The sequence below is a fragment of the Acanthopagrus latus genome, chromosome 23, assembly GCF_904848185.1.
Source record: "Acanthopagrus latus isolate v.2019 chromosome 23, fAcaLat1.1, whole genome shotgun sequence".
Classification (NCBI taxonomy): domain Eukaryota; kingdom Metazoa; phylum Chordata; class Actinopteri; order Spariformes; family Sparidae; genus Acanthopagrus; species Acanthopagrus latus.
The window spans coordinates 21,345,298-21,371,610 of NC_051061.1; the positions used below are offsets into that span (position 1 = coordinate 21,345,298).

General features: G+C 42.9%; 5 protein-coding genes across 8 annotated transcripts; 2 read left to right on the top strand and 3 right to left on the bottom strand.

Annotated features, from left to right (window-relative positions):
- Positions 1–469: 469 nt before the first annotated feature.
- On the bottom strand, positions 470–4,298 carry asf1ba (anti-silencing function 1Ba histone chaperone). Its single transcript, XM_037089865.1, has 4 exons — positions 3,885–4,298; positions 3,092–3,207; positions 1,978–2,154; positions 470–1,226 (listed from the first exon to the last, which is right to left on the bottom strand). Exons 1-4 carry the CDS (start codon positions 3,991–3,993, stop codon positions 1,035–1,037), a joined length of 594 nt encoding a protein of 197 aa, XP_036945760.1. The 5' UTR covers positions 3,994–4,298; the 3' UTR covers positions 470–1,034.
- A 1,689-nt stretch (positions 4,299–5,987) lies between these two features.
- On the top strand, positions 5,988–9,825 carry crb3a (crumbs homolog 3a). 2 transcript variants are annotated; one of them, XM_037089867.1, is made up of 4 exons: positions 5,988–6,920; positions 7,192–7,383; positions 8,675–8,730; positions 8,848–9,825. In XM_037089867.1, exons 2-4 carry the CDS (start codon positions 7,296–7,298, stop codon positions 9,055–9,057), a joined length of 354 nt encoding a protein of 117 aa, XP_036945762.1. In that variant the 5' UTR covers positions 5,988–6,920; positions 7,192–7,295; the 3' UTR covers positions 9,058–9,825. The 2 variants fall into 2 exon arrangements, with proteins under 2 accessions (XP_036945762.1, XP_036945761.1); XM_037089866.1 differs by having other exon boundaries at positions 6,007–6,920; positions 8,845–9,825.
- Positions 9,826–11,031: 1,206 nt separating this feature from the next.
- Positions 11,032–14,236, bottom strand: tubb4bl (tubulin, beta 4B class IVb-like). The gene is made up of 4 exons (XM_037089860.1): positions 14,041–14,236; positions 13,060–13,168; positions 12,835–12,945; positions 11,032–12,405 (listed from the first exon to the last, which is right to left on the bottom strand). The coding sequence occupies exons 1-4, from the start codon at positions 14,095–14,097 to the stop codon at positions 11,348–11,350; spliced, it is 1,335 nt and encodes a 444-aa protein (XP_036945755.1). The 5' UTR covers positions 14,098–14,236; the 3' UTR covers positions 11,032–11,347.
- Positions 14,237–14,397: 161 nt separating this feature from the next.
- Positions 14,398–19,451, top strand: LOC119014562 (zinc-binding protein A33). 2 transcript variants are annotated; one of them, XM_037089858.1, is made up of 9 exons: positions 14,398–14,750; positions 15,168–15,310; positions 15,417–15,576; positions 16,342–16,721; positions 17,339–17,434; positions 17,543–17,773; positions 17,861–17,883; positions 17,975–18,093; positions 18,695–19,451. In XM_037089858.1, exons 2-9 carry the CDS (start codon positions 15,299–15,301, stop codon positions 19,231–19,233), a joined length of 1,560 nt encoding a protein of 519 aa, XP_036945753.1. In that variant the 5' UTR covers positions 14,398–14,750; positions 15,168–15,298; the 3' UTR covers positions 19,234–19,451. The 2 variants fall into 2 exon arrangements, with proteins under 2 accessions (XP_036945753.1, XP_036945754.1); XM_037089859.1 differs by having other exon boundaries at positions 14,398–15,310; positions 16,384–16,721.
- An 86-nt stretch (positions 19,452–19,537) lies between these two features.
- LOC119014565 (G-protein coupled receptor 183-like) lies at positions 19,538–24,696 on the bottom strand. 2 transcript variants are annotated; one of them, XM_037089864.1, is made up of 2 exons: positions 24,654–24,696; positions 19,538–21,539 (listed from the first exon to the last, which is right to left on the bottom strand). In XM_037089864.1, the coding sequence occupies exon 2, from the start codon at positions 21,511–21,513 to the stop codon at positions 20,542–20,544; it is 972 nt and encodes a 323-aa protein (XP_036945759.1). In that variant the 5' UTR covers positions 21,514–21,539; positions 24,654–24,696; the 3' UTR covers positions 19,538–20,541. The 2 variants fall into 2 exon arrangements, with proteins under 2 accessions (XP_036945759.1, XP_036945758.1); XM_037089863.1 differs by lacking the exon at positions 24,654–24,696 and adding an exon at positions 22,845–22,944.
- Positions 24,697–26,313: the final 1,617 nt, after the last annotated feature.

The window sequence follows — 26,313 nt, forward strand, 5'->3', positions numbered from 1 at the left end:
ACAGTAACTGTTTGTTTCTTCTTCCTTTTAATTATCAGCTGATTTTCTATATCAGATTGATTTTCGTGCAGGACATAAATGAAGCGCTGCAGCATCTCACAGCCTTCATTCTATGTGCAGAGCAGTATTTTCCACAGCCAGCTCTGTATCCTAGCCACCCCTTTTACCCGACTGATCTGTGATTGGATGTGACGTTAACACGGGCTATTTTTAGTAAAATGTGAGAAATATAAGGGGATACTCACACTGTTATTTGTGTTGCAGCGCTGCCTCTCTGTTGTGTTTAACCTTATGATGGATTGAAGATGAAGTTATTTCTTGATACATTCTTAACATGTATTTTCAGCACAGATGCATTCAAAAGTGATTTATATTCTGTTTTCCTGCCTCTGTGATGAAAAGTGAAGACAATTTAGCAAAGTATAATGGCAAAGCATGATCCTCTCTGTCACACAGTCATACACAGATGCATAACAAATACAATGTTATTTTATTTAGAACACAACACTGCAAAAATGGAGGTGATTCAGCCCATACAAAGCCCATTCAAAACCCTAAGGGGAGAAAAAGTTTAAGTGCAAAAGGAATTTAAACCTAAAAATGTAATGGCAGAATATCAAATTCCTGTACAGCAATATATTGCAGTTTATTTGCCTATTGCTTCAGTGCTTAAATGCTCTGAAATGGGTACAAATCAGTTCTGCACCAACAAAAGCAGGAAGGTGAATCACACATCAGTGATCAGTTTCACTTCACTGTTTCCCTTCCATGAGTTGAAATACTTCAACACTGCTTGCAACATCATGGTAAGGAATTCCCCATTTATAACTGAGCATTATACTGGTGAGATGTTCATTATCATCCTCATCTTCCTTGGAACAAACACTCATCTGAAGCCAGAGGAGAGAGTTCATTCTTGATAAGCTTCAGTTAAATAGGGGCAGCTGTAAGGCAAAATGTCTGTACATCCACACTAGAATGTCCACAGGCATTCTTCAAAAATAAGGTCTCATACTGTCGGGCATGGGTGGTCTCTATAAGCAGTCCATAGAGTTATCTGGTAGTAACCCCAGGGGTGGGGCCTTGCCAGGGAGACAGGATGGAGGGAGCGTGGAGTTTGACGTAGGATCCACATTTTCAGAGTCTTCCATTCGCTCTGCACAGCCTTCCCAATTTATATGGAATCTGGTGACACGTGGGTTTGATGCCAGAATATTTCTCTGGAGCTGAAAAAGGAGAAGACGGAAATTTACATAAATACTTTGGACAAATAAATGCCCTCATTAAAAAGTATGTGTAGTTAGAAATACATCCTACTCAGCTGTGCATCTTGACATCTACATCTGTAGATCAGAATGGTACAATGGTAGCAAATGATATCCATCCAACATCATTGCATGATCACATAAATAACTTTATGTTTCTTCTCATATACATACAATATTATTTAAAGTTTCATTCCAACTGTCAGCAACCGTTTAAAGAGGTGAAAACTTTGAACAAAATCCTTTGGCACCACAACAAATCTCACAGTGGATTAGTCCAGAAGTTACAGAATAGTAACATTTCTGCTGAACTAGTTATATAACCACGAGAATTTGATAGGATTATAAATAATTGCTCCAAAGTGCAAGCCCAACAGAAAGAAAAGCTTCAACTCTACAGTGTATCATTGCACAATGCTGCTCAATAACCTTTGTTCATTTTCACGGTTTATACAATAAAAACATGTCATCATGCTGGGTTGTGTGTTGTATTGATGTCTTTTACCAATTAAAATTGTGATTGTTGATAATGATTGAACCGGGTATTTTTAAAAACTCTAGAAAATAATATTTTATGTGTATTAAATGTATAGTACTGCCTGCTTGAAAGCATTTTATAAAATGTTCTCCCACCACCATACAAACATTAATATTTATCTCAAAACACTGCAATAAAACATTAAACAGTTTCACTGCCAACCATTAGTCTGACCTGTGTGTAGTCTGGCTTGATTGGTGGATTTTCACGCAGCTCAGGGTCTGTGTACTCATTGTTCACATAGTATCCAATGCGAATGAACTCCTGGCCCCGGTATGTGCAGGTGATCAGCACTACAGTTACACCAACAGCATCACTTTCAGGAATCAATCCAGTGTTTGGGGCATCAGCCTGTTAAAGGAAAAACACAATACAAAGATGTGCAAAAATATACAAATTTTGTTTACATTCATTGACAAATAGAGATTATGGTAAGCTGTGGCTCATAATACTTTTGATAAATCACTTGATCAATAGAAGAAACATTGCAGTGAGATCAACAGGTAGAGCATAAAAAACAAAGGTTGCAACATGCTGATTACTTTAAGAGTAATGTGTAGATTTGTATGACGAGTGCATGATACTTTGATTCTCGTTGAGTTGTTGTTACAAGCTAATTTTGTCCCAGTGTATTGATCCTCGGTGCAGGAACACACCAACTGCAATTGATATTGGCTGGTATTTATATATGTGTTATGAGCAAGCAGAATTGAGTTTTGCTTTAAAAAGAAATTAAATCAAGAGGAATACACTGGTTGTCAGTAGTAGCTACTGTAGCCCAAGTGTACAAAATTTTTACAGATACAAAAAAAGAAAGAGAGAAATTATAGATCAGACATACTATAACATTAATAAACACTTTTGTTATGGTTCTCCTACATTTTTAAAAAAATATATAATTCAGATCACAAGATTTTCTGGGCATGACATTATATTAAAACACTTACTTGTCACTATCCTCTGGTGGACAAATTATAGAATGCTGACCTTTACAAAATCCTGTCATTTCTGTGCTTCAATTTTTTTGTAATTTTTCATCTGATATATCAGTCAGGCTCTAGTAGCCACTTTCTTCCATACAATCTCACTTCAAGTTTTATGGATAAAAAAAACACAACAACCCACCAGTGGTGCCATGATGTGAAACAACTAGGGTGCTGCATTATTGGTACATATCAAGACAAACAGGTAGTAAAAACAGGAAATGCAGTATATTCTCTAGGTTGCTTGAAAAAAATATATAAATAGCTGAAATTTGTAAAATTCTCTGTGAACACACCAAACACACCTGAAACACAAACATGTGTCTTCCAGCAGGTACTGGGCCGACCAAGACTGAGTCGAGGACCTGGTCATACTCTTCACTCTCTGCGGAGCCAACATAGATGATCTTCCACTCCAGGTCTATAATAAAACAGAACAAATCAGTTATGTCTCATTGTAAAAAGAAAAGTTATTAATGTGGCAATAAGACAATTAGTACACTAACCAGTTAAACCACCAATTGACTAAATATCATACATAATGCTGCTGGATAAATCTTCTAAAATACGTTCAAAAGAATAATTCAAATCCAGCTGTTTCATGTGCAAAACTGTTGTGCATGAAACACAGCAATTCTGTGTCTATTGCCCAAGTAACATGAATATACAGCAAAGCAAAGCTGTTGTTGTACCATGAAAACACTAACATTAAATGTATTTGCAACCCTTCACACCATTACCTGAGGAGAAACAAAGGCTAAGACGGAACAGGAAAGGTATGAAATGAATGCAGTTCAGGCTGTCGTAGCTTTTTAAATAATCTCGATTAGCATATTTATATATGTCACGGACCGGACCTATAAGATTATTATCATCAGATAGCTTATTGAAAAATCCACCTTGGGAGACACAATCAGTAAAGCTGTGTGACATTACTTTGCCATTACCTTATATCGTTACGTTACTTTTGACACATTTGACGACTTTCTTTTTAGCTAACCTAGCATTAGCTGTTAGCAATCACTAAGAGATGTTGACAGCAGGCTTATGCTTTGGCTTCAGACACACAATAATGCGTTTATCTGCGATGGTACGTACCTTCGGGGAGGTCCTCCATACACTCAAACGTTATTTCAAACTGAAAGGGGTTTCCAAAGGGACTCGGGTTATCTAGGACAGCCACATTCAACACCTGCACCTTCGCCATTGTTTCTAAAGCGCTAAAAAAAAGGGGGGGCTAACCAAAAACAAACGTTCAAACCAGTTTCCCGGGGAAACAATAAAAGCGACACTACAACCACACACACACTAAACCGTATAAACTGCCAGACACCTTAGATTTGACCAAGCTTAAACCTCGTGTGCTCGCCTAAATTCACTCTATTCAGTTAATTGTTGCTCAGCATAACAAAAATGTGTTAAATTTGAGGATGGATGTGCTGCTCTCCCGCCGCTTTCAGTCTCCCAATACCCAGGCTTCACCGCGCGCGCGCCTACGGCAAGCGGTGAGTGCGTGGCGGAGCAACCGCGTCCATCCAAAGGCAAAGCGACTCCACCGCCCCCTGGTGGCGCACAGCGGCATCGCACCTGTTTTGAACTACCCCTGGGCTGGAAGGGTGCAATAAAAAAAAACTTTATGGTGTCTCACCTCATGAAGGACACACAACTGGCACAATATATCCTAATGCAATAAAGTTCAACCCTGAACAACATCCTTGAGACAGTTCTTTACTGAACAAAAACTAATATGTACGAACAGGGCTGCAGCCAGGATTTTAGAAATACTGAGGTCATTCCCCCCAACACCACTAATACATGAGGGATATTTTGAAAACTACAGTATAAATCACATCCCTGTTTTTTGACAGGACCAATAATGGCTTCAGAAATAATATCGGCCCCAGCAAATAGATGAAAATTGGACTGAGATTCTGACAGAGGAAGAAGAGGACAAGTAACAAATATGTCCAATTTGACTTAAATTTATTATTTAAACTTATTTTTATGCTAAAAAGAACTTACTGACATGGGTGAAACTTTATAATAATCATCATTAATAAATGGTAAATGTATAGTTAATTAGATTCATTTCAGCAATTGCACTGTTAAGAAACATTACAATGGTTATTAAGCAATTGTAAAGTTTAAAAACATCACTTGCAACTCTCTCAAGGCAATCTTAATAATGTTTGTAAAAGAACTACACAGTATTAATTAACCATTTATGAAGGACTATGAGCATCAACTGCAACTTTCCAATAAACAATTGCCAATAAATAGATTATACATCATTTCATTGTTTGTTAACAGTTAAATAACAGTTAAGTAAAGTCGAATATACTGTTACTTAAATAATGTCTTATCAAATATGTATTAAGATATCAAAGATCATGACCCGGGTGTCCTCAGTGGTAGCTACGGCACTGTGTTTGTATCGGCTTTCCACAGGTAATATTTATTAGAGGACTAGATGTTTTGTGTGATGTTTCCACGCCCTGTTTACACCAGAAACAGGTTTTTTCCAATAAATTGTCAACATTGCTTTAAGTAACTGAGGGGACAACAGAGTTTGCCGTGCAGGCAGAACGGTGACATTCACAGGTCAAACCTGGAGACGCTTCCAGAAACTGGAAATCTGTCTTTGAGTCATGTGTGGGCCTGCAACTAATGTCAACTAATGTCACATCTCGATTAATCGGTTAGTTGTTTGTTTCTCTCTGCTCTCTTTACTGCCATCATTCTCCTCTACACCTGTTATGCATTAAAGGTGCACTTTAATCAGAAGAGACAGATCTCTGATGTTTTTATGCCTTAACAAACTAAATACTCAAACTCTCCTTGTTTTCATGAGTGAGGACAACACAGGTTCATACTCTGCGTTCACATATGGCGGACCCTGCCACCTTTGTAACTTTGTACAGTGTTCAGGTATGGAAAATTTGATATTACTACCTCCTTAATATTGTAATTATTAGAATTCTGAGAGTGAATTTCTTCTCCAAAGCCGCATCGCGCCCCTTTAATATAGTTTAAATTAGGGTTCAGTGAACTTTGAGCCTGTGTGACTCATAGTCCATCCGTTCCCAGGTATCACTCTGACTGAAATAGGCGACTGCACATGAGACGCAAGAGCAAACAGCTCGGTCATATGGGATCATCTCCACAGGCTGACTCACTGCTGTAATACAGGAGTAATTTTCCACAGCGGTTCTCTGCCTTTCAACAAAACGCCTCGGTGCTCTCACACACAGTCCAAATGAAAACTATCTGAGCACCACAGATTAGGCCCGAAGCAGCCTACATTTTCTCTGCCCCTCGGAGTCTGAGCAGGGGGAGATTAGGCGGGGATTAGAGCCCACTGGACCAGCTGGCCACCGAATTCATCCTTAAAATATCTCAGGAATGTTGATTTCCTCGCTCATGTTGGAGAAACGTGAAACCTGCTGGAGGCGCTGTTTCGTGCCCCCGTCACCATCAGACAGGTTGCTAAGGTGGGAGCTGGGCACCGAGCACAGACACAACATTGTTCTCCGGCAGGTTGGAGGGAGACGGAGCGAGCTGGCATCATAGATCACTCCACAGGAACAGAAGAAAGTCCAGTCCAGTTTCAATCGAGCATCAGGAGGTGAACTTATAATGTGTCACAGTAATTTACTTTTTGTAAGATAACATACAGTTGAGGAGTCTTTTTCTAACAAGTGATCACCTGAAAGCAGCGTGATCACTTCAGGACTCTGCTTCATCAGACTGCGTTCTTCCTCAGCTTTGCACAAAGGAGGATCTGTGCGCTGCAGGTGGATAACTGCGCTCAGGTAACGTAACACGAAACTGAAGCATGTGACCAATGGCGATCTGAAGAGTCGACGGAAAAAAAAAAAAAACTGCTTTACATAAAAGCGCAGCAGCCGGCGGTGCAGTCGATGACTGAAGTCTCCCGGAACTGTGCTGGACGGATTAAAGTGGCGTTCTGTCCTGAGATGTCACCTGTCACCTGTCTGACTGGACCGAACCATTCGCTGCAGGTTCATCTCTGACAAGGTGAGGCGGAAGCGACATGGCTCGCGCGTGAGGAAACTACCTGCTGGATGTTGGCAGTTCTGCTTCGATCACCTGAAAGCAGCGTGATCACTGAAGGTGAGTGGCTTTAATTAACCCTAAATCAAGTTGTGTCCTGTTTATTAGTGAGTATTATAATAGTGTTGGACGTTGAAGCTGTTATAGTTTTTAATACATGAGCTATTAAAAGGGTTTAAAATGGTGATTCAACATCAGGCTGAATGTGTGACTCAGTTGGTTCTGCCTCCTGACTCAACTACAGATTAAAGTAGATTTTACAGAGCTCAAAATACATTAAAAGAAGGACATTTGTATTTATATGACTGACAGTAATGTGTTTTTGTTCTAGGGAGGCAATAAATCCACAAGGTGCACCTGATGAAATGGACCCGAGCTGATGCCCAGAAGCCCCAGACGGCCCCGCTTGGCCCCGCTGGTCACAGGTAGAGAGAAATGGCAGCGTGCCTGGATGTCCTCGCCATACCTGGAGTTGTGGTCGGGAGCGTTTTACTGCTGGTGCTGAGCAGTGATCCTGTGTGGGGTGAGTCAGGAACCATCCCACTAGTCCTCAGCGCTCCCACGCAAATCAGACAACTTTCTGACCACACCTACATGCAGCACACACACACACACACACACACACAACACTCAATCCTGCAACGATAAGAGTTAAAACAAAAACACAGAGGATGTTTCAGAGCAGATCTAAGACATGCACAGGCCTGTCTGCGTGATGTAAGACCTGTGGCTCGAGACATGATTTAAGAAACACACCCTGGCTCATGAGATAGAGGTTTAATAATATCTGTTTTTAGCTTATCAATAAGTACCTATGCAAAAGAATTTCACAATTCGTTGAGCTTTTGCTTCAGAGCACGGCTGCCCCGTCCTGTGACCCCTGCGTCTTGTTATCAGGTTGTACTTGTGCCCTTGCAAAGTTTACTGTTTACCCTGTGTGGATGATTGACTGAGAAAATGATAAGAGGGTTTTAAGTTTCCAAACAAAACTTCTTTATTAAAGTGACTCTCGGTATCTATTATACAAAAACAAAGCAGCAATACATTTGAGGGTTTTTTTTGTTTTTTTTTTACATATTAACTCAGCTGACTGTATAGCTGCAGTACAGACTGCATTCCTGAGCTTCTCCTCCTCCTCCTCCTCACTCTCTCCTGGTCAAGTGGTTACTCTGTAGTTTTCATGATGTCCCTGAGGAGTCACATGGCCAGTCATGGATAACATGGCCGCAATAGACTGGTTATCTGGAATGCTGCGTTTTCATGTTCGTTGCCTGGAAAGTGTGCATACAGCCAAAAGCAACCTCTGCTGCGCTCCCTGGTCCCTCAGTCCAAGACTGTCGTTTCCTTTGGGATCATATTTGTGTTTCACTGAAGAAAACAACAAATAAGAACTAGATGATTCAGACAGGAAATGGGAGATGTGGGAGAGAGAGAGAGAGAGAGAGACAGAGGAGGAGGGTGACACACAACAAAGGTCGAACCGTTGATATATGCAGCCACGTGGCTGAAACCATTCAGCTACCGAGACGCTCCATCGGCTCCTTATCTTTCTTCACTTGTGTAAAAAGTACACAAAACTTAAGCAGAAGTAAAGATAGTGTCTTAAAATATTACTTTGGTCAAAGTGAAACTCAAACATAGGAATAGTTCTTGATTTAATGTGTCATATATTAAATGTATTTATGTGTGAATAGTCATGTTCTGTCAATAAGAAACAGCTTTTTATTTTTATTGTAAGTGTTTCTTCTATCTGATTGCTGATTAAATGAGTTAATGTTGTTACTACAGTGTTGACTTCTATGCTCTGTTCACAGGGAATTCTACTACTCTGGCACCACACACCCACACTAACGGCACTAATGACCCTAATGTAAGTTAAAAAAAAAAGAGTTTTATCATGACCAGTAAATACCATCCAGCTGTATCTAGTGCCAGCAGATCGCTCATTGTTCTGTGTTTTTTTTTTTTCTTTTTTTCCCATTAGCAGGGAGTCAACATCGCGGCTATCGTCGCCCCCACCGTCATCTTTGGCGTTCTGGCCATCGTCGCGGCCGTCCTCGCCTGGCTCTTCTGCGTGGTGAAGAAGAAGAGGCAGACTGAAGGGACGTATAGGCCCAGTGCCGAGGAGCAGTCCGGCGCCAGCAGCGTGGTGGCACCGGATGCGCTGAAGCTACCGAAGGAGGAAAGACTCATTTGAGAACTCCTGAAAGGAAACACGACGAGGCTCTCCACCATGAGCTGATCAATGAGAGGAAAGTCTGAGCAGGTTGTTCAACGAGCACTGAACATTTTCCTGAGAGCGCCGGGATCGACGGATCCAAGGGATTTTAAAAACAAGTGAACATTTCAAGGAGGTTTTGAACGTTTCCTATGCACAAATGAAACGAGAGCTTCAGTATTTTATTACCACTAATAGTTTAAGTTTAGAGATGTTTTCCATTCAGTTGCCTTAATATACAACTCGCCTGTACTTGATTTCATACAGTCTATGATGATTTACTGTCACTGGCAAAAATCACTACCGATCTCTTACCTCAAACCTTTGCCTCTGAGAGTCCTGATGAGTCCGCTGCATTTTAAATTGAAACAGATGTTTATTTTTTATTCTATTACTCTAATAACGACTGGTCACCACACTGCGAAAACTCGATTTGATTTTGAATCTTGATTTTTACAAAGACTGGTGTTGAAAAATTAGGTTCTGCTGAGAAATCACATCGAGCACAAGCAAGCGATTGTTTACACTTTTCTACTGTTCCTCAAGTAATCAGAGTCATTTCAAGTCACGCTGTTTGAAGAAAATCATTTCATCGCATCGACCACGCAGTGCTTTATGCATCGTGATCAGGCAGAAGTGTTTACAATTTCACAATGTTTCTGCTTCTCTCAGATTATTAACAGCCTCTTTTGTAAAAATCGTCGAATGATTAAACTTTACAAAGCAATGAAACTATTTAAAGCACGACTGACGGTGTCGCCCTGTCCTGATTTATGTGTTCTTAAAATGACCTGATGTTACAATTCACTATATTCAATCCCAGTGAAAATATAAATACAAGAATCACTGGGAAACACTGAAGCCAAATAATAATTTAGTTTGTTTGTATTCTCTGTGGTTCAAGAATGAATATAACTATTAAAATGTGTGCAGCCAGTGGTGGATGTTATTGGAAGGTCTCCACATTCTGACCTTCATCCTGAATTCATCCAGGCAGGATTTATTAAAGAAAAAAAACAACAAAACATAAATAGTTTTCTCATCCCGACCACTCACCGGATCGCCAGCTGCTGACTCAGAGTCCCAGATAAAGAAGATTTTGTGAGACATCTCACCGATAAAACAACACGTCTCCTCTCCAAGGAGCTCAGAACAAAGGTGGAGCTTCATCTTAGATTGTGTTGGGGTTTTTTTGTTTTTTTTTACTGGAAGTCTGTGTGAAACTACTAAGAATAACTTCCTCTCCCAGCTCAGTTATTCCCAACTGTGCAATGTTTCATTTACTTTGCAGCTCAGTCTGTTTCCTGTGTGTCTTTTCACTGAGAGGGAAATCATAGTAGTTATTGCTTTTATATTGAATACGCCTCAATATTGATCCCTAATCCATGCTTCCATGTGCACGTTTGATTTTGGTGCACATTTTATTATTGCTCTTCGCGTGAAAAGACACTTTTATTCTCTGGTGCTCTCGTTTCTCCACGACTACAAACATGATATTAATTTTTCTGACTTCTTTTCACCTTGATTCATCATTTTCTCCCCTTTTTTAAATGAATTATCCTTTAGGTTTACAGAATACATTTCAGTATTTCAAGTGGAAACAGCCAACTCCCCCGCTCACCACATCGCTTTCTGTTTTCCCCAGAGTAGCAACGACCAACAACACAGGACAAAACATGAGATCATTCATTCATGCGCTCCGTAACACAGATGAGATCCTTTGTTCTTCCCAGTGTGTGAATAAAGCTTATAGGGAACCAATCTAAATGCTGTTATTCTAGAGGGCTTGCATTGTACAATCATTTTACATCATAATGATACGATAATAGATGAAGCTGTAAAGCAGGAACATGTTTTAACAGAACCCAAATATCATGTTGTGACCTTCAGGTTGAGATCTTCTTGCAGGAGGGACATTAAAGTGCAGTAAACATCAATCAGTAACAACTCGGACGCAGTAGAAACGGCCTTTTATTCAGATTTTTTACCATCCTACAACGTCAAGGCTTCACAGTTGAAATCGCTTCTGCAGGGGCGATGGCAGGACAGATGAAAGGACGCAAATAATTCAGTGCGTTCACGACATACAAAAAACATTTTAACCCAAAAACGTCACTAGTATCAGTTAACATTGGCGTCTAACACTCGAGCAACACAGATCTAGAACTGAACTTTCAATTCAGAATGGAGAGGGATTCAAAATGAGAGGGTGGAGTCGGGGGATGGGTGGGGTGGAAATGATGTTTGGCAGCTGAGTGGGTGGAGGTTTTTAGGCGACTTCCTCCTCTCCCTCTTCCTCGAACTCGCCCTCCTCAGCGGTGGCGTCCTGGTACTGCTGGTACTCGGACACCAGGTCGTTCATGTTGCTTTCGGCCTCGGTGAACTCCATCTCATCCATGCCCTCGCCGGTGTACCAGTGGAGGAAGGCCTTGCGGCGGAACATGGCGGTGAACTGCTCGGAGATGCGCTTGAACAGCTCCTGGATGGCCGTGCTGTTGCCGATGAAAGTAGCGGCCATTTTAAGGCCACGAGGTGGGATGTCACAGACGGCGGTCTTCACGTTGTTGGGGATCCATTCGACGAAGTAGCTGCTGTTCTTGTTCTGAACATTCAGCATCTGCTCATCCACCTCCTTCATGGACATGCGGCCCCTGAACACTGCGGCCACGGTGAGGTAGCGGCCGTGGCGTGGGTCGCAGGCGGCCATCATGTTCTTGGCGTCAAACATCTGCTGGGTGAGCTCGGGCACAGACAGGGCGCGGTACTGCTGGCTGCCCCTGCTGGTGAGCGGGGCGAAGCCGGGCATGAAGAAGTGCAGGCGGGGGAAGGGCACCATGTTGACGGCTAGTTTACGGAGGTCAGCGTTGAGCTGGCCGGGGAATCGCAGACAGGTGGTCACCCCGCTCATGGTGGCGGACACCAAATGGTTGAGATCTCCGTAAGTGGGCGTGGTGAGTTTGAGCGTGCGGAAGCAGATGTCGTAGAGCGCTTCGTTGTCGATGCAGTAGGTCTCGTCTGTGTTCTCGACCAGCTGGTGGACGGAGAGGGTGGCGTTGTAGGGCTCCACCACAGTGTCGGACACCTTGGGGGAAGGCACCACGCTGAAGGTGTTCATGATGCGGTCGGGGTACTCCTCGCGGATTTTGCTGATGAGCAGGGTGCCCATGCCAGAGCCAGTACCGCCTCCCAGGGAGTGAGTCAGCTGGAAGCCCTGGAGGCAGTCGCAGCTCTCGGCCTCTTTCCTCACGACATCCAGGACTGAGTCCACCAGCTCAGCTCCCTCGGTGTAGTGGCCCTTGGCCCAGTTGTTTCCGGCTCCACTCTGACCTGTAGCGAAAAGGATCACAGTTCATTAGAGCAGCAATAATTAGTCAAAGAGCGGATTAATCAGAAATGGCCAAATATGTTGATAATCGATTAATAGTTTCAGTCGTCTTTCAAGTAAAAATGTCAAACACTTGCTGGTTTGAGCTTTTTAAATACGAAGATTTGCTGCTTTTCTTTATCATTTATGAGAGTAAATTCAGAGTCTTTGGATTTTGGACTGTTGTTTGACGTCATTTAGGGATCTGGGAAATTGCGATTGTGATTTTTATAAACAATTTTTGGCCATTTTAAAGACGATTGCTCATTAAAATAATCTGCTAATAACTCTGCAATGAAAATAATCATTAGTCATAGGCAAGCTTTACCTATGAAGTCCATTCTAACCTGATTATCAGTAAGTGCATCGTCATTTAATTCAGCTTATCTTACCAAAGACGAAGTTATCGGGTCTGAAGATCTGCCCAAAGGGTCCAGACCGGACTGAATCCATGGTGCCGGGCTCCAGATCCACCAGGATGGCACGGGGAACATACTTTCCACCTGCAGTCAATCAACACAGTCATTTTGATTTATAAAACACAGATGTGCAAGCGAATCAGTTTGTGTATCGGAAGAGCTGAGGAGGAGAAAGAGGTCTTTGGATCGGTAGCGTACCTGTAGCTTCATTGTAATAGACGCTGATCCTGTCTAGCTGCAGGTCGCTGTCTCCATGGTAGGTACCGGTGGGATCAATACCGTGCTCATCACTGATCACCTCCCAGAACTGAGAGGAAAAACAGGCGTGGGGGGAGAAGAGACACACACGGAGAGTCAGAGTAGCACCGATAGATAACACACTGTGAGAGCGACTGTCCATGGAGCTATTTTTAAACAGGCAAAGCTGCAGGACCCTTTAATTCTCTAATTGAACGCAGGTTAAAAGTGCTCTCTATTAGTCTGGAACTCAGTCTGTCTCTGGGGGAATCAAGCAGATGGCAATAATCTGATAAGTGACTGTCTCAGATGCTTCAAAGACACATACAAGCTTTAAAATACAAATGTTAAAAATAAAAATAATAAATAAAATAATCAACTGGTGTAAAACAAGATTTTTTTTAATTTTTTTTTTCACCAACACGAATTGGCTTGAAAGGAATCAAAGGTAGAATTAGGTCACAGATGCGGAGGGGGGAGGGGAGGCTGCTGCTGCTACGGTGTCAGTGAAGTGACATTTTTACAACCGCCCATCGTTCACAAAGTGACCGAAGCGTCGAGAAAAAACATGCAGATGCACGAAAAAGTAAAATTTGCATGTAATTTTTAAACTGAATTTTATTTTTTTGCGCGTGCAAGTTGCAGAATTCGACGCGCATCAACGCGTGATTTTCCCAAAAGTGAGAACAGAACAGAACAGAACAGAACAGAACAGAACACCAGGCAGAACATCGACCATGCGCTGCACGGAGGTTCGGTCCAGTCACCGATGTTAATGTGTGTGTGTGTGTGTGTGTGTGTGTGTGTGTGGGTGTGTGGGGGGTTTTATTCTAGAAGATTCCTGTTGGATGGATTAGTCGGCTCCAACCGAGCTGTGCATGCAGGAGCGTCAACAGAAATTTAAAAAAAAACACACAAAAACGACACAAATCAGAAAAGTACCTTGGCTCCGATCTGGTTCCCGCACTGACCCGCCTGCAAATGCACAATTTCGCGCATTTTGGACTGGATTGGATTTGGAAGATCTGTCGAGGAGAAGCTGAGATTCCCGGGAAGATGGTTTTTCCTTTGCGGTCGACGGATTTTGTTGCACCGCCTCAGAGAGATCGTCTAGTTGGGCTGGTGTCGGTGGCGCAACTTTACGTCATCGCCATGGCAACCATAGACCGGAGGAGAGAGAGAGGGAGGGGGGAGGAGCCAGGAGCCGTGGACATGGCGGATAGGATGCGAGGAGCCTGCATCAAACCTCATCGATACGATTCTCATTATTCTCACGGACCCGAGTGAACCCACGCACACACCTACACACACACACCTACACACACACCTACACACACACACCAGCATCAAGGTCGTTACTGTGCAGTTTTAACAGACTTTCATCAGAGCTGACTTTAAAGGACGAGAACTCATAAAAAAAACTCTAAACTACAGTCTGAAGGATACATGTAACTGTTGGTGCCACCGGGTCTGCATGTTGGAACAGGACAGAAACACTGAAAAGATTCTCAGGATGTGCAGCCGTGAAGGTCCAGTACATCAACTATGTGCTTTATTTCATCTAAATAAAAAAATACTCTTAAAGGAACAGTTCACTCAAAAATGGAATTACAGTCAGTATCTTCTCACCTCTGATGCTGATGGAAAGTCAGGTGAGGTTTTATTGTCCTTGAAACATTTCTGGAGCTTCACAGGTAAACAGCGTACTGACTCCTAACAGCTCATCCAGCGTAATCCAAGTTTTGAAAAGACAACATTTTTTTATTTTAAAATCTTCCCTGCAGCTGCCGAGCTGATGTAAGTGCACAAGCGCGACTGTGTTGAGGCTGTAAATAATGTCATTTCAGGTACATTTAGGATCTCAGGGCTTCCAGATACTTGGAATTCCTCAGGAGCCATTTTGTGCTTTTTATCTGTTGTTTTTTCAAAATTAAAACTAGTCTCCATCTTCTTCAGTTGTTTGGGAGAATGCTGCAACGCTGTTTTGCTGTGAAGCTCCAGAAATGTTTTGTGGACTACGGAAAAAAAAACCTCACCTGACTTGGGTGAGCTTATCCTTTAATTTACAGGAGCCTCTTTTCTTGTACAAAACTGGACAAAGAGAAAAACACTGACACACGTATGGTTACTTTAAAAAACCAACAACAAATCAACACAAAAAGGTTAGACAGAAGAACAAAAACAACACACTCATCAATAAATGTTGAGCATTGTGAGTATATCCTCAGTGACCTACAGACCGTTTTTAAAGTGAAACCAGTTTTAGTTTGTATAACATCTGTTTAACTGACAGAAAATCTAATGTTGTATGTGAACAGCCTCAGGCCTGGACGACAGATGCTGTACGGCACAGCGTTTGGTTTTTATATTCAGGATCAAGGACACATCTAAAATTAGATTACTCCAAAACCCCGTCAGCCGTCACCCACATGTGTGAACGCTGCGCTCTGTCTCCTCAGACGAACCACAAACTCTCAGGTGAGATGTTCGCTGTGGTGTTTCATCTATTTTTGGCTGCCACCTTTATTTCTGTTCAGAAAAGAAGAAACAAATCCGTCCCTGCAGCATAAATGTTGCAGTGACACCATTTTTAATATTCTTAGCAACCTGTCCTACCTGTATCGATACAATATTAATGTTTCAGGTGACATGTTTGTCAGAATGAGTAACATTTGGGTCCAAACTCAGATGCTAAAAGGTAGAAAACCACATAGTTAACGTAACCAGGACAGCAATACAGTTATTAATTGACTGACATTTGAAATAATAGTTGTTTGTGTTGTGCAAACGGTGAGTTACTAACATTAATTAGTGGGTTTAAAGGTTTGCCTGCGTGCAGCCTTGGGCTGTATGCTGGATGTCAACACTGACACATTCACATCCTGAATGATGACATTCCATTCAACTTGCAGCAAGTTACCAACCAGTTTGAAGCTATCCAACAACTGGCCAATAGGGTTTATTTCCTGTTTCCCAGCACTGCTACACACAGCGGTTGGTTTTTAGACTGTTGCAGGAGTCGTGCACAGGAAAGCCAAGAGCATTCTGCTTCACGGGCAGAACAATAGGTCAGGCAGTCAGTGAGGGAGCTCTGAGGCTCTCACTGGATGAGTTCAACCTGGCGCACTGAATTATGTTGACGACAGAGGAATCATTAAGGACTTAAACCTGAGGACTTTTGCTCTTTTGACCTGTGGATTTAATATATTCTACATGACAAGCTGCTGATCATGTCACTCCCAGAGGAGGATCTGACGTGCCCCATCTGCTGCGACATCTTCACAGACCCCGTCCTGCTGTCATGCAGCCACAGCTTCTGCAGGAGCTGTCTGAAGCGCTGCTGGGAGACTGGGCCACGCGAGTGTCCGGTGTGCAGGAAAAAAGCCTCAAAGTCCAACGCTCCCTCCAATCTGGCTCTGAAAAACGTCTGTGAAGCTGTGCTGCAGGTCAGGAGACAGAGTTCACTGCTGGAGGAAGACAAGACGAACTGCAGCCTGCACGGGGAGAAGTTTAAACTCTTCTGTCTGGTTGACAAGCAGCCCATCTGTGTGGTGTGTCAGACATCCAAACTGCACAAGAATCACGAGTGCTCGCCTATAGAGGAGGCGGTGCTGGACTGTAAGGTAAGAGAAAATAAACATGTCGTTATGTTTCCTAACTGCTCTCTAACAGAAACCTGATAAACAGACTCAGCTGTTCAAGGTAACACCTAAAGTTAGAATGCTGCTACACGAGTCTGCCCTGATTGTCATCGACGCCGCGGTTGTCTTGTCAGTTATGTATCCTGGGCTACAATATGTAGAGTACTCAGAGCATGAACCATAACTCCACTAAAGGATGAGTTCATCCAAAAATTTAAGTTCGGTCATTCACTCACTCTCATATTGATGGAAGGTCGGGGGATGTTTTGTAGTTCACAAGGTCACAACATTCTCCTGGACAACTGAAGTAGATGGGGACTTGTTTTAAAAAGCAAAAAAACAACTTGAAAAACATAAAATGGTTCCATACAGCTTTTTTGGCTTCATCCAAATCTCTGGAAAACTACTTCACACGAGGTGCATGCCAACGCTTTTATCTTGGAATATCTTTTATCTTTTGAAGATTTCGACTTTTAAAATGTTGTAAATAACATCTTTTCAAATCCATTTTGGATCTTGGGGCTTCCAATGACACGGATTATGATAGATGAGCTGTAAACTATCTAATCTTTGCTGACTGAGCCCTGCTTGCTTTTCAGGATGAACTCTCTTTATCGCTCAAGAGCTTGCAAAATAAACTGGAAAGCCTCAAAAGAATTCACTTGACCTCCACGAACCTGTTCAAGTACATCAAGGTATCCTGCGATGAGATGATCTGTGATTATATTTGGTGTTGGATTACAAAAGGAATATCTGGTCTGGTCAAATAAAAAACTCTCTGCGTTTGCAATAATCTCCCTCAGAGTCAGTCGCTGGAAACACAGAAGTTGATCAAGAGCCAGTTCGAGCAGCTCCATCAGGTCCTCCACCAGGAGGAGTCGGAAAGAATCGCAGCGGTGAAGAAAGAAGAAGAAGAGAAGATGGCAGGAATAAAGGATAAGATGAAGGAGCTTTCAGCAGAAGTGCTGTTGCTCACAGAGACCATCTCAGTCATACAGGAGCAGCTAAAGGAAGAAGATATGGTGTTGCTGGCGGTGTGTAGAGTTCATTATACGTCAACTTTTTAATTGTAGTTCACAAAATCGTACCACCTTGACAGTGAATTTGTCTTTTTTTTCCAGAATTTTAAAGACACTCAGGACAGGTAGGTACAAACAAGTGATGGATTTTTTTTTACTCTCTCTTGCACTGATGTGTTTGTTCTCAGTGTAAGATCTCTGTTGTTATCCTCACAGAGAAAGAAGCATCGCACTCGGTTCAGAAAACATGTCCGGCTTACTGATCGATGTGACCAAGCATCTGTCCAACCTCAAATACAGAGTGTGGGAAACAGTGCTGGACCATATTGATTACAGTGAGTACACCAAACTGTTTTCTCTCCTAGTGAAAAAACCTGAAGTGCACATTCTTCCTCTTACCTGCACATTCTTCCTCTTACCTGCAGTGCTTTTTATCCATCTAGATAGTTTTGTTTGGGCAGCATAGTTTTTGGAGATATCAGATGTGAAGATGTCTGGAACTAGATAGCGCTCAGCTTCTGGTGCTCAGTTTTAAAACCACCCATCAACAGTATCACTGGGCAGACAGAAGCATGCATCTACTTATGGATGAGAAGCTTGCTATAACGTGATGTTGTTTAAATCCCGTGCTGTCACGAGCACGGGCCTCTTGTCCTTGTGTCAATGCACGTTTGTGGATTTTCTTGAGTAACTGGGTCATGATTTCAAGAAAGAAACATTGCTGTTGGACTTTCCATATATATTTCTTTGGTGCTACCACAAGCAAATAAGAGAAGGCAGACATCTCTACAGTCGACATCTCTCAATGAATCAATCTTGAAGGATAGATAGCATCACAGCTATGAGTTACAATACATATTTTTCATTTTTGGGTGAATTGCCCCTTGTGATATATATATATAAATCTTCCTTCATGGATGATTTCCTCCCCTTCAGCTCCCGTGACTCTGGATCCAAACACAGCACACCCCTGCCTCATCCTGTCTGACGACCTCACTTCCCTCCACTATTCAAAGCGGCCCAGTTATTGCCCTGACAACCCAGAGCGCTTCCACATCAGCGCCGAGGTGGTAGGCATGAGTGCGCTGGGTTCAGGAAGTCACCACTGGATCGTGGAAACAGGAAGTAATCAGGACTGGATGCTGGGTGTGGCTTCTTTGTCTGTACCTCGGGACGCTGAGATCCCGGCCCGGCCCGAGAATGGCTTCTGGGCTTTATGTTTCCGGGATGGAGAATTCAGGGCCATGACCTCCCCACCCACCCCGGTGACTGTTACAAGAACGCCAAAACAAGTCAAAGTGCAACTGGACTACAACAAAGGGACGGTGTCCTTTTCTGACCCTGCAGATGACACACTCATTTATGCATTTACACACACATTCACAGAAACTTTACTTCCCTATTTTTATACACAGAGCAGTTCTCCACTGAGAATAATGCCAGAGAAGGTACTTGTCACGATGCTGCGTCAGTGACTGGATGAATGATTTTTTAATTATGTAAGAAAATCGAACCTCAGGCCTGTTTACAAAGAGATTGGCTTAAATGTAACACTGAGATTGGTGCATTGACAGGCTAATATTATTCTCTCACACAGAGATCATGCACAGTATAAAGTCATTTTGCAGCTTCAAAAATGTGTAGCATTTGTTTATATATCTGGTGATGTCACTAATTAACTTTGAACTATATATATATATATATATATATATATATATATATATATATATATATATATATATATATATATATATATATATATATATATATATATATATATATATATACTAATCTGCCTCCGACTATATGCGACTTGTCAGAACAACATGAAGGCATCAGTATTCACGGGTCAGAGGATAGAAGATTATGGTCTATATAAAATTGTCTTGACATCCAAATCTCAGCAAGAAAACAAACAATATTTCCCAAATTAACTATGAACTTGATGGCAAATATGCTTGTTTTTGTAAAACAGGCCTTTGAGTTCAGTTGGTGTAAAATGGCAAAGCGTTTTTCTTTATTTTGAATGATACTGACGTGCAGCTGTTTTCAGACGATATCCATGTTATGTTGGACTGTGATGAGGGAGCTGTTTCTAAACCAACTCGCACCAAGCACTTTAAGAAACACACAAACACACACACCATGTAAATTTAAGTTGTTGAACAAAAGTAACAGTTCACTCGTCCATAGTATTCTCTAGACTTCATGCTGCTGTTTATTGGTCACTTTTGTACACATGATGGCGCCAAAGTCAACAAATTATGTGAAGGATTTTAATTGGGTGGAGACAGCTTCCAACACATGATCCTCACACTGTTATGAGGATATACATTAAACTTTCAGAACATGATCAGTACATTAAGAAAACATTCTTGAATTGTATTCTTCAAATATCTCTTTATTATTGTCTCTATTGTTTGAGACTAACTGTTGTGCTGCAACTATTTCCCTCTGAACTGCTGTGTTACCTACAAATTTCTCCCAAGGGGGAACAATAAAGGAAGATCTTAAATTTTTTTCACGATTGCTTCCTTCACTTTACATACAGGTCTATTCAATCACAACACACGTTTGAAGATAAAGTAGTTAAAGGTTCAGTGTGAAGGATTTCAGGGGATCTATTGGCAGAAATATAAAAACCTTTTGGTTGGTTGATATCTGCAATCTCATAATCCTTCACACTGGACTTAAATCATGAAGTCACAGTTCCTTCCTTTACAGCTCCTCCTTAAAGACATAAACTATGCATCTACAAGGTTCAATATGTGCATTAGATCTACCTAAGCCTGAGTTGGGTTTGGTGCAGGTGGGTTTTCATTTCTCTCTGCAGAGACACAATGGCACCACTTCTTGATGCAGGCGTCTGAGATGAAAGGCACCTTCTCCAGACGGACGAGGTAGGAAAGTGGCTGGATGGTGCTGCTGATGTTGAGGAAGGCAAAGCCCACCGGCTGCACGTAGCATCGGAACACGAATGGGGAGTACATGTCTTCAAAAGGAAACAGCGCGACAGGCGGCAGGTAGTTCAACACAATGATACAAAGGATAAACAGCACCGTCTTGAAGGCTTTCTTCTTCATGGGGTGCATCTCATCTTTCCCTGCACCTCGCGACTTCTTCAGGGCCCACAGGATGCTCGCGTTACACACAATCATCCAAACAAACGCTGCAAGGATCTCACCAGTGAACACGTTCTCAAAGTTGGGAAGACCTCCCACCATCTTGGCTGCTGAGTAGGCAATGGTGAGGCAGAAAACCAACACTGAGAGACTTAACCTGTACTTGATGTGTTTAAGCTGCCCAAACATAACTGGAAATAGCACGGCCACAAAGCGATCCAGGCAGATACAGGAGAGGAACAACGGGCCGCTGGTGTCTTTCACACCGTAGGAGAACTTAAGAGAGGACCACACCTCCTTGCTCTTCCAGTGATAAAGGTTGATGAAGCTTATGGGGGTCATGACGCCAAAGTAGATGTCCATGAACGCCAGGCAGCCCAAGAATATGTCTGAAGTGGAGGGCTCTTTGCGATGGGCGATCAGGATCACGATGACAAGCATGTTGGCAGGGATTCCCACGACTACGTTGATGATCTGCAGGGTCAGGTCGAAGAGAATGCCCTCTACCTGGTGATCGCATCCGTCAAACACACTGAAGGGTTTCACTGTGGCGTTGATGTCAGTGGTGGTGTTGAGAGGGAATTGAGTTGGAGAAGAGGTCGAGTTGAGAGGCAAAGATGCATTTATCCTCATGATTTCACAACTTTGACCTCAGGAGTCTGAGGGGAGAAGAATGAGTGATCAGCGTTTAACAAATTTACCATCATCTGGACACTTACTAGTTCAACCCAGTAACTAGAACATTTATTGTTTCTGCAAGTCAAGAATATGCATTATATACATAAAAAGGGTCACAGTTTTTGACCACTTATAAGCAGGAAGCCTCTGGATATTTAATGTTGCACTCTGTCATTTATAGATTTGCAAGCTTGAAACTACTGGATGGTTTTAGCAATGACATTTGACCAGTTCTGAGCCTGAAACCACTTTCAAATTCTATCAAGGTACCACAGTTTTTCCAACATCTGCAAGCATGAAACCACTGGATATTGCTGATGAGACGCCGGCCAGTCTCTATCGGTCTTACCACCTACGCACCACCAAAAAATAAACCTTTTCTCCCCGAAAAGCTCTGTCTCCCATCTCTGCATTTGTACTCAACCCTAACAGAATAATCTGGCAGATGGACCCAGCAGAGACAGAGCACCTGCGAAATGCCATCTCATCCCGGGGGTCATGCTTGGCAACCACGTACAGACCCTCCGCATGGTGATGGAGGCCCTTCGCGGTCTAATCGGCAGCTTCATGCACCTAGGCAATCGCTTGGACCAGGTATGCACTCAGCTTTCAGCTGCCACTTCTGGAACCAGTCCCTCTCCGCCACAGGCTGCACCACTACCTGCTCCAGTAGATGTTCCCCCTTCCCCTCATGAACCATTCATTCCCATTCCAGCTAGATATTCTGGTGAGTTAGGTCAGTGTGGACAATTTTTATACCCTGTCTCATGGTCCACTCATCTGCCCTGGGTGGAATATGCTTATAATTCTTTAGTCAGCTCCGCCACTGGTATGTCCCCATTCATGGTTACTAAAGGTTTCCACCTCCCCTTGTTTCCCGAACAGGAGGCTGATGTGTTTGTCCTGTCCAACCAGGACCACATGCAATGGTGTCGCCTGGTTTGGCGGGCTGCTCGCACTGACTCCTCCGCTCTACTGCACGGAACCAGCATCTGGTGGACAGACACTGCTCACCAGTACATGTCTACACCCTGGGTCAGAGAGTGTGGCTCTCGTCCAAGGATCTTACGCTCCAGACAGACTCCCAAAAACTGGCACCCCGGCATAGTGGCCCTGTTTGACACTGTCAGGATGATTAATCCTGCAGTGACCTGCCTAAACTTCCGTCATCTCTTTAAGGTGCATCCATCATTTCATGTTTCTCTGCCTGCGTGAGCTTGTCTCCTCCAGCCCACTGAGCCCTCTGGCCGAACCCCCTCCGCCGCCCCGGCTGGTGGATGGCCAACCTGTCTACTCTGTTAGTCGACTGTTGGATGTTCACCGCTGAGGGAAGTGGCTTCAAGTACTTGGTGTACTGGGAGGGTTATGGTCCTGAGAAGTGCTCCTGGGTCTCCCGCTCGTTCATTACAGAAAATGCTCTGCTAAATGCTCTGCTTTACCGGATAAGCCTGGCAGGGTGCCCAGAGGCGGCCGTTAGGGGGTGGGGGTACTGTCACTGTGACAGCCTGGTTGTGTTTTGTTGTGTTTTGTTGTGTTTGTGTTTTTCTCCTGTCAGCCACCCCCATCCTTTGTCACCTGTGTGTGTGTGTGTGTGTGGGGGCGTGGTGGCAGCAGCATGGCGCACCTGCTCCTCATCTACTCACCACCCTCCTACTATATTACCCTGGTCTCTCCACAACTTCAGTGCCAGATTATTCCATAACTAAAGGTGGTAACATTGTGGAAGACGTGTCTTACGTTACCTCTACGAATTCCATGTCCTGTGTTTTTGCTCTCCTGCTAACGCTCGTCTTGGTGGCTCATCCTGTAGAAAACTCCAGCATTATTCCACTCTGTTTCCTGCGAGCCAACCTTCCTGCGCTCCTTCGTGTTGGCTGCCGGAGACCCTGCCTGCCTGCCTGCCTGCCTGCCTGCCTGCCTGCCTGCCTGGCCGACTCCCAGCATGCTCGCCTGCCAGTCTCTACCTGGATATCATGCCTGCTTACCACCTACGCACCACCAAGAAATACACCTTTTCTCCCTGAGAGCTCTGTCTCTGGTCTCTGCATTTGAGTTTACTGAACTCAACCCTAACAACCATAACTATGTAGTTGTTGTTTCAGAAACCAGACCATAAACACAGTGTTGTCACGGCATAACATTAAAAACGTACAAAGAAAGCTTCAACATATCTGTGGTTTGCAGAAACATAAACTGCCACGCTGTTTATCTAGGGGACTTACGCTGTTCTTGTTTTCCAGCTCAGGGTCATTATGTCAAATACACTATTGTTCATTAGAGTTCTATCTTTCTAACCTGCTGAGAAGTTTAGTCTCCGTAGAGTTAGACTAGCTGCAGAGTAAAGCCTGACAATTTCAAGAGAGCAAAAACATGTCACAAACACTGCCAGGGCTTCTCCTCGGGCTGTTATCTTGTTATTGTGCCTGAGTGGACCTTCCTCTGGGAACCGTGTCTCCCCGTATGCAGGGACCTCTAACTCACTTAAGGGACTCATATTAAAAGCACCACCCTCTCACAGCAGAATAAAAGGGCAGCTATTCCCAAATTAAAATGGCAAAGGTACAAATGCTGCACTTAGAAATCTGTTTAAGATCATTGTTGTAAGGGGCAGCGGTAACCTGGTGATATCCTGGAGCTCTTAAAAGCCTGACTCTGACACTTAGCTATTCTTAAAGCCAGTTTCTGACCAAAAAAAGGACAATAACTTGGAAAATAAGTGCAATAATGTCTGGATTGATGGAATAATAACTGGAGTAAGACATGAAGCAAACCTATATAGGTGTCATGGGCCTTGATCCTACAATAGGCTGCAGCACGGAGGCTTTTCTAGCAGTTTCCTTTTGTAAATGCTGGTTTTAAATGTCAACTTTTGATCTGGGCTCCGGGACTGTTTCCAGCAGCTCTGAGTCAGGCTGATTTGCACAGACTCTCGAATTGTAAGAGTCTCCACATGCAGCACACCTGAGCTCCCTTCACTGAATGGACTATCGGAGCCAGAGGCTGTGATTGTTCCTTGAACAACCATCAAGGGAACTATTGTGTGTTTAATCTGGACCTTTCATCCCTGTGCTCCTTCAGTGGATGGTGTTTCTCACCTCCCTCTGCTGACGGCTCGACTTCAGGCCACACACACTCCTGTGGGACTAATCACGCGGAGGAGTCTGTGCCAAGACCACGTCCCTGGAGATGGAAGACTTAATCAATTGTGTTTTTCTTCAGGCATGAAAACGAAATAAACAAAGCAGAACATTAAACAGTATATTGGACGTTTAACAAGGTGCTGAATACCCAACAGTATAATTAACTGTTTAACTGTATTCATTTAAAAAAAAAAAAAAGAAAAAAGAAATGCTGAGATGTCAGTGGATATTTTGTGATAAATTTAGAAGCAGGTTTGGAACTTTATGCTTAAAATTTGTAATATTTCTGTCCTTTGAAATTGTAAAATTAAATCACTTTCAATGTATTGTCCAAATCAATTGTTTATCTATGTTTTTCTTCAGTTTTTAAAGTTTTCAATAATGTGAGAAAACATTTTGCAAAATATTTCAAATGAAATTACAGAAATATTTTAAAATGGAAACTCTTTTAAGACTTTGACGACATATTAAGTGCTCATAAATTGCAATCAAACAGGACTATACCTGCATGCATAAAGATCTTTGTTCATCAATAAAAGTCTAAAATATTCTGTTAACTGTCCCGACTTTGAAGTAACAACGAACGTGAATTGAAGCTTGATTCATCCACATCATCCACATCATTTTAACCAAAAACAATTAGAATCAGGAACAAATCACTTCATGATTTCAGTAAATAATAGCAAATTAGTACAGCTTAAAGGAAACTCAACAGTTAAGAAGTGCTGCTGTTCTTTAAAGGTCATGCATTGATTGAAACTACCTGTCGAACTTTTCAAAAGTACAAACGTTCAGTTTTTTACTCACCCGTGTGAAATATTCTCCCGTGCTGTGCACTGATGAAGTGTGTGTCAAACATCACGGGCAGGGATTAATTTATAACTGCGTCGTGGATTTGATGTTGACCAGGAGGGGAGGATCTCCTGGAGTTTCTGATTTACCACGGGGGGATTGTGACTCTTCCAGTCGAAGCCTCTTGTTTAAGATGCCTCTGTGTGTACAGCAGCCATGTAATGACAAAAGGGAACACGTCTGAGGAGCCAAAAGTCAAAAAGTGGTATATTGACCCAAGCTGACGGGCTGCAGAACTTCTACTTGAGCTTGATTCTTAGTGGAGGACATTTATGTGTATTCATTCTATATATTGTTGTACTGAAGTACTGGACATGAGGACTCCATCACTGTCAAACTGTGTCGGAGGTGTAGGAATCATTCTCTTGTCTCCTGGTTTGTCAGACTGGACATGACATGTGGATTCAGAGAGCATCATGGGACCAGTCTGGTGACACTCCTGCTTTTCCTGAAGCGATCTGTGTCATCCTCACTCAGCCCTGAACCCTTTTTCCTCCCGCTGCTGGAGACGCTGAGCACAGGTGCACGAGAACAATGTCAACAGCCGCGGAGCAAATGTCAGCATCTTCATCACCGTGACGCAAAATGAGAAGCATCCTCGCTCCGATGTCGCTAAGTATTTGAAGACACTCTCTGAGATGTAACACATAGTGTGTGTGTGTGTGTGTGTGTGTGTGTGTGTGTGTGTATGTGTGTGTTTGCGTGTGTGTGTTGGGGGGGGGTGTTGGAAACAGACACTGTGTGTGAGTATGTGTCAGGAGGT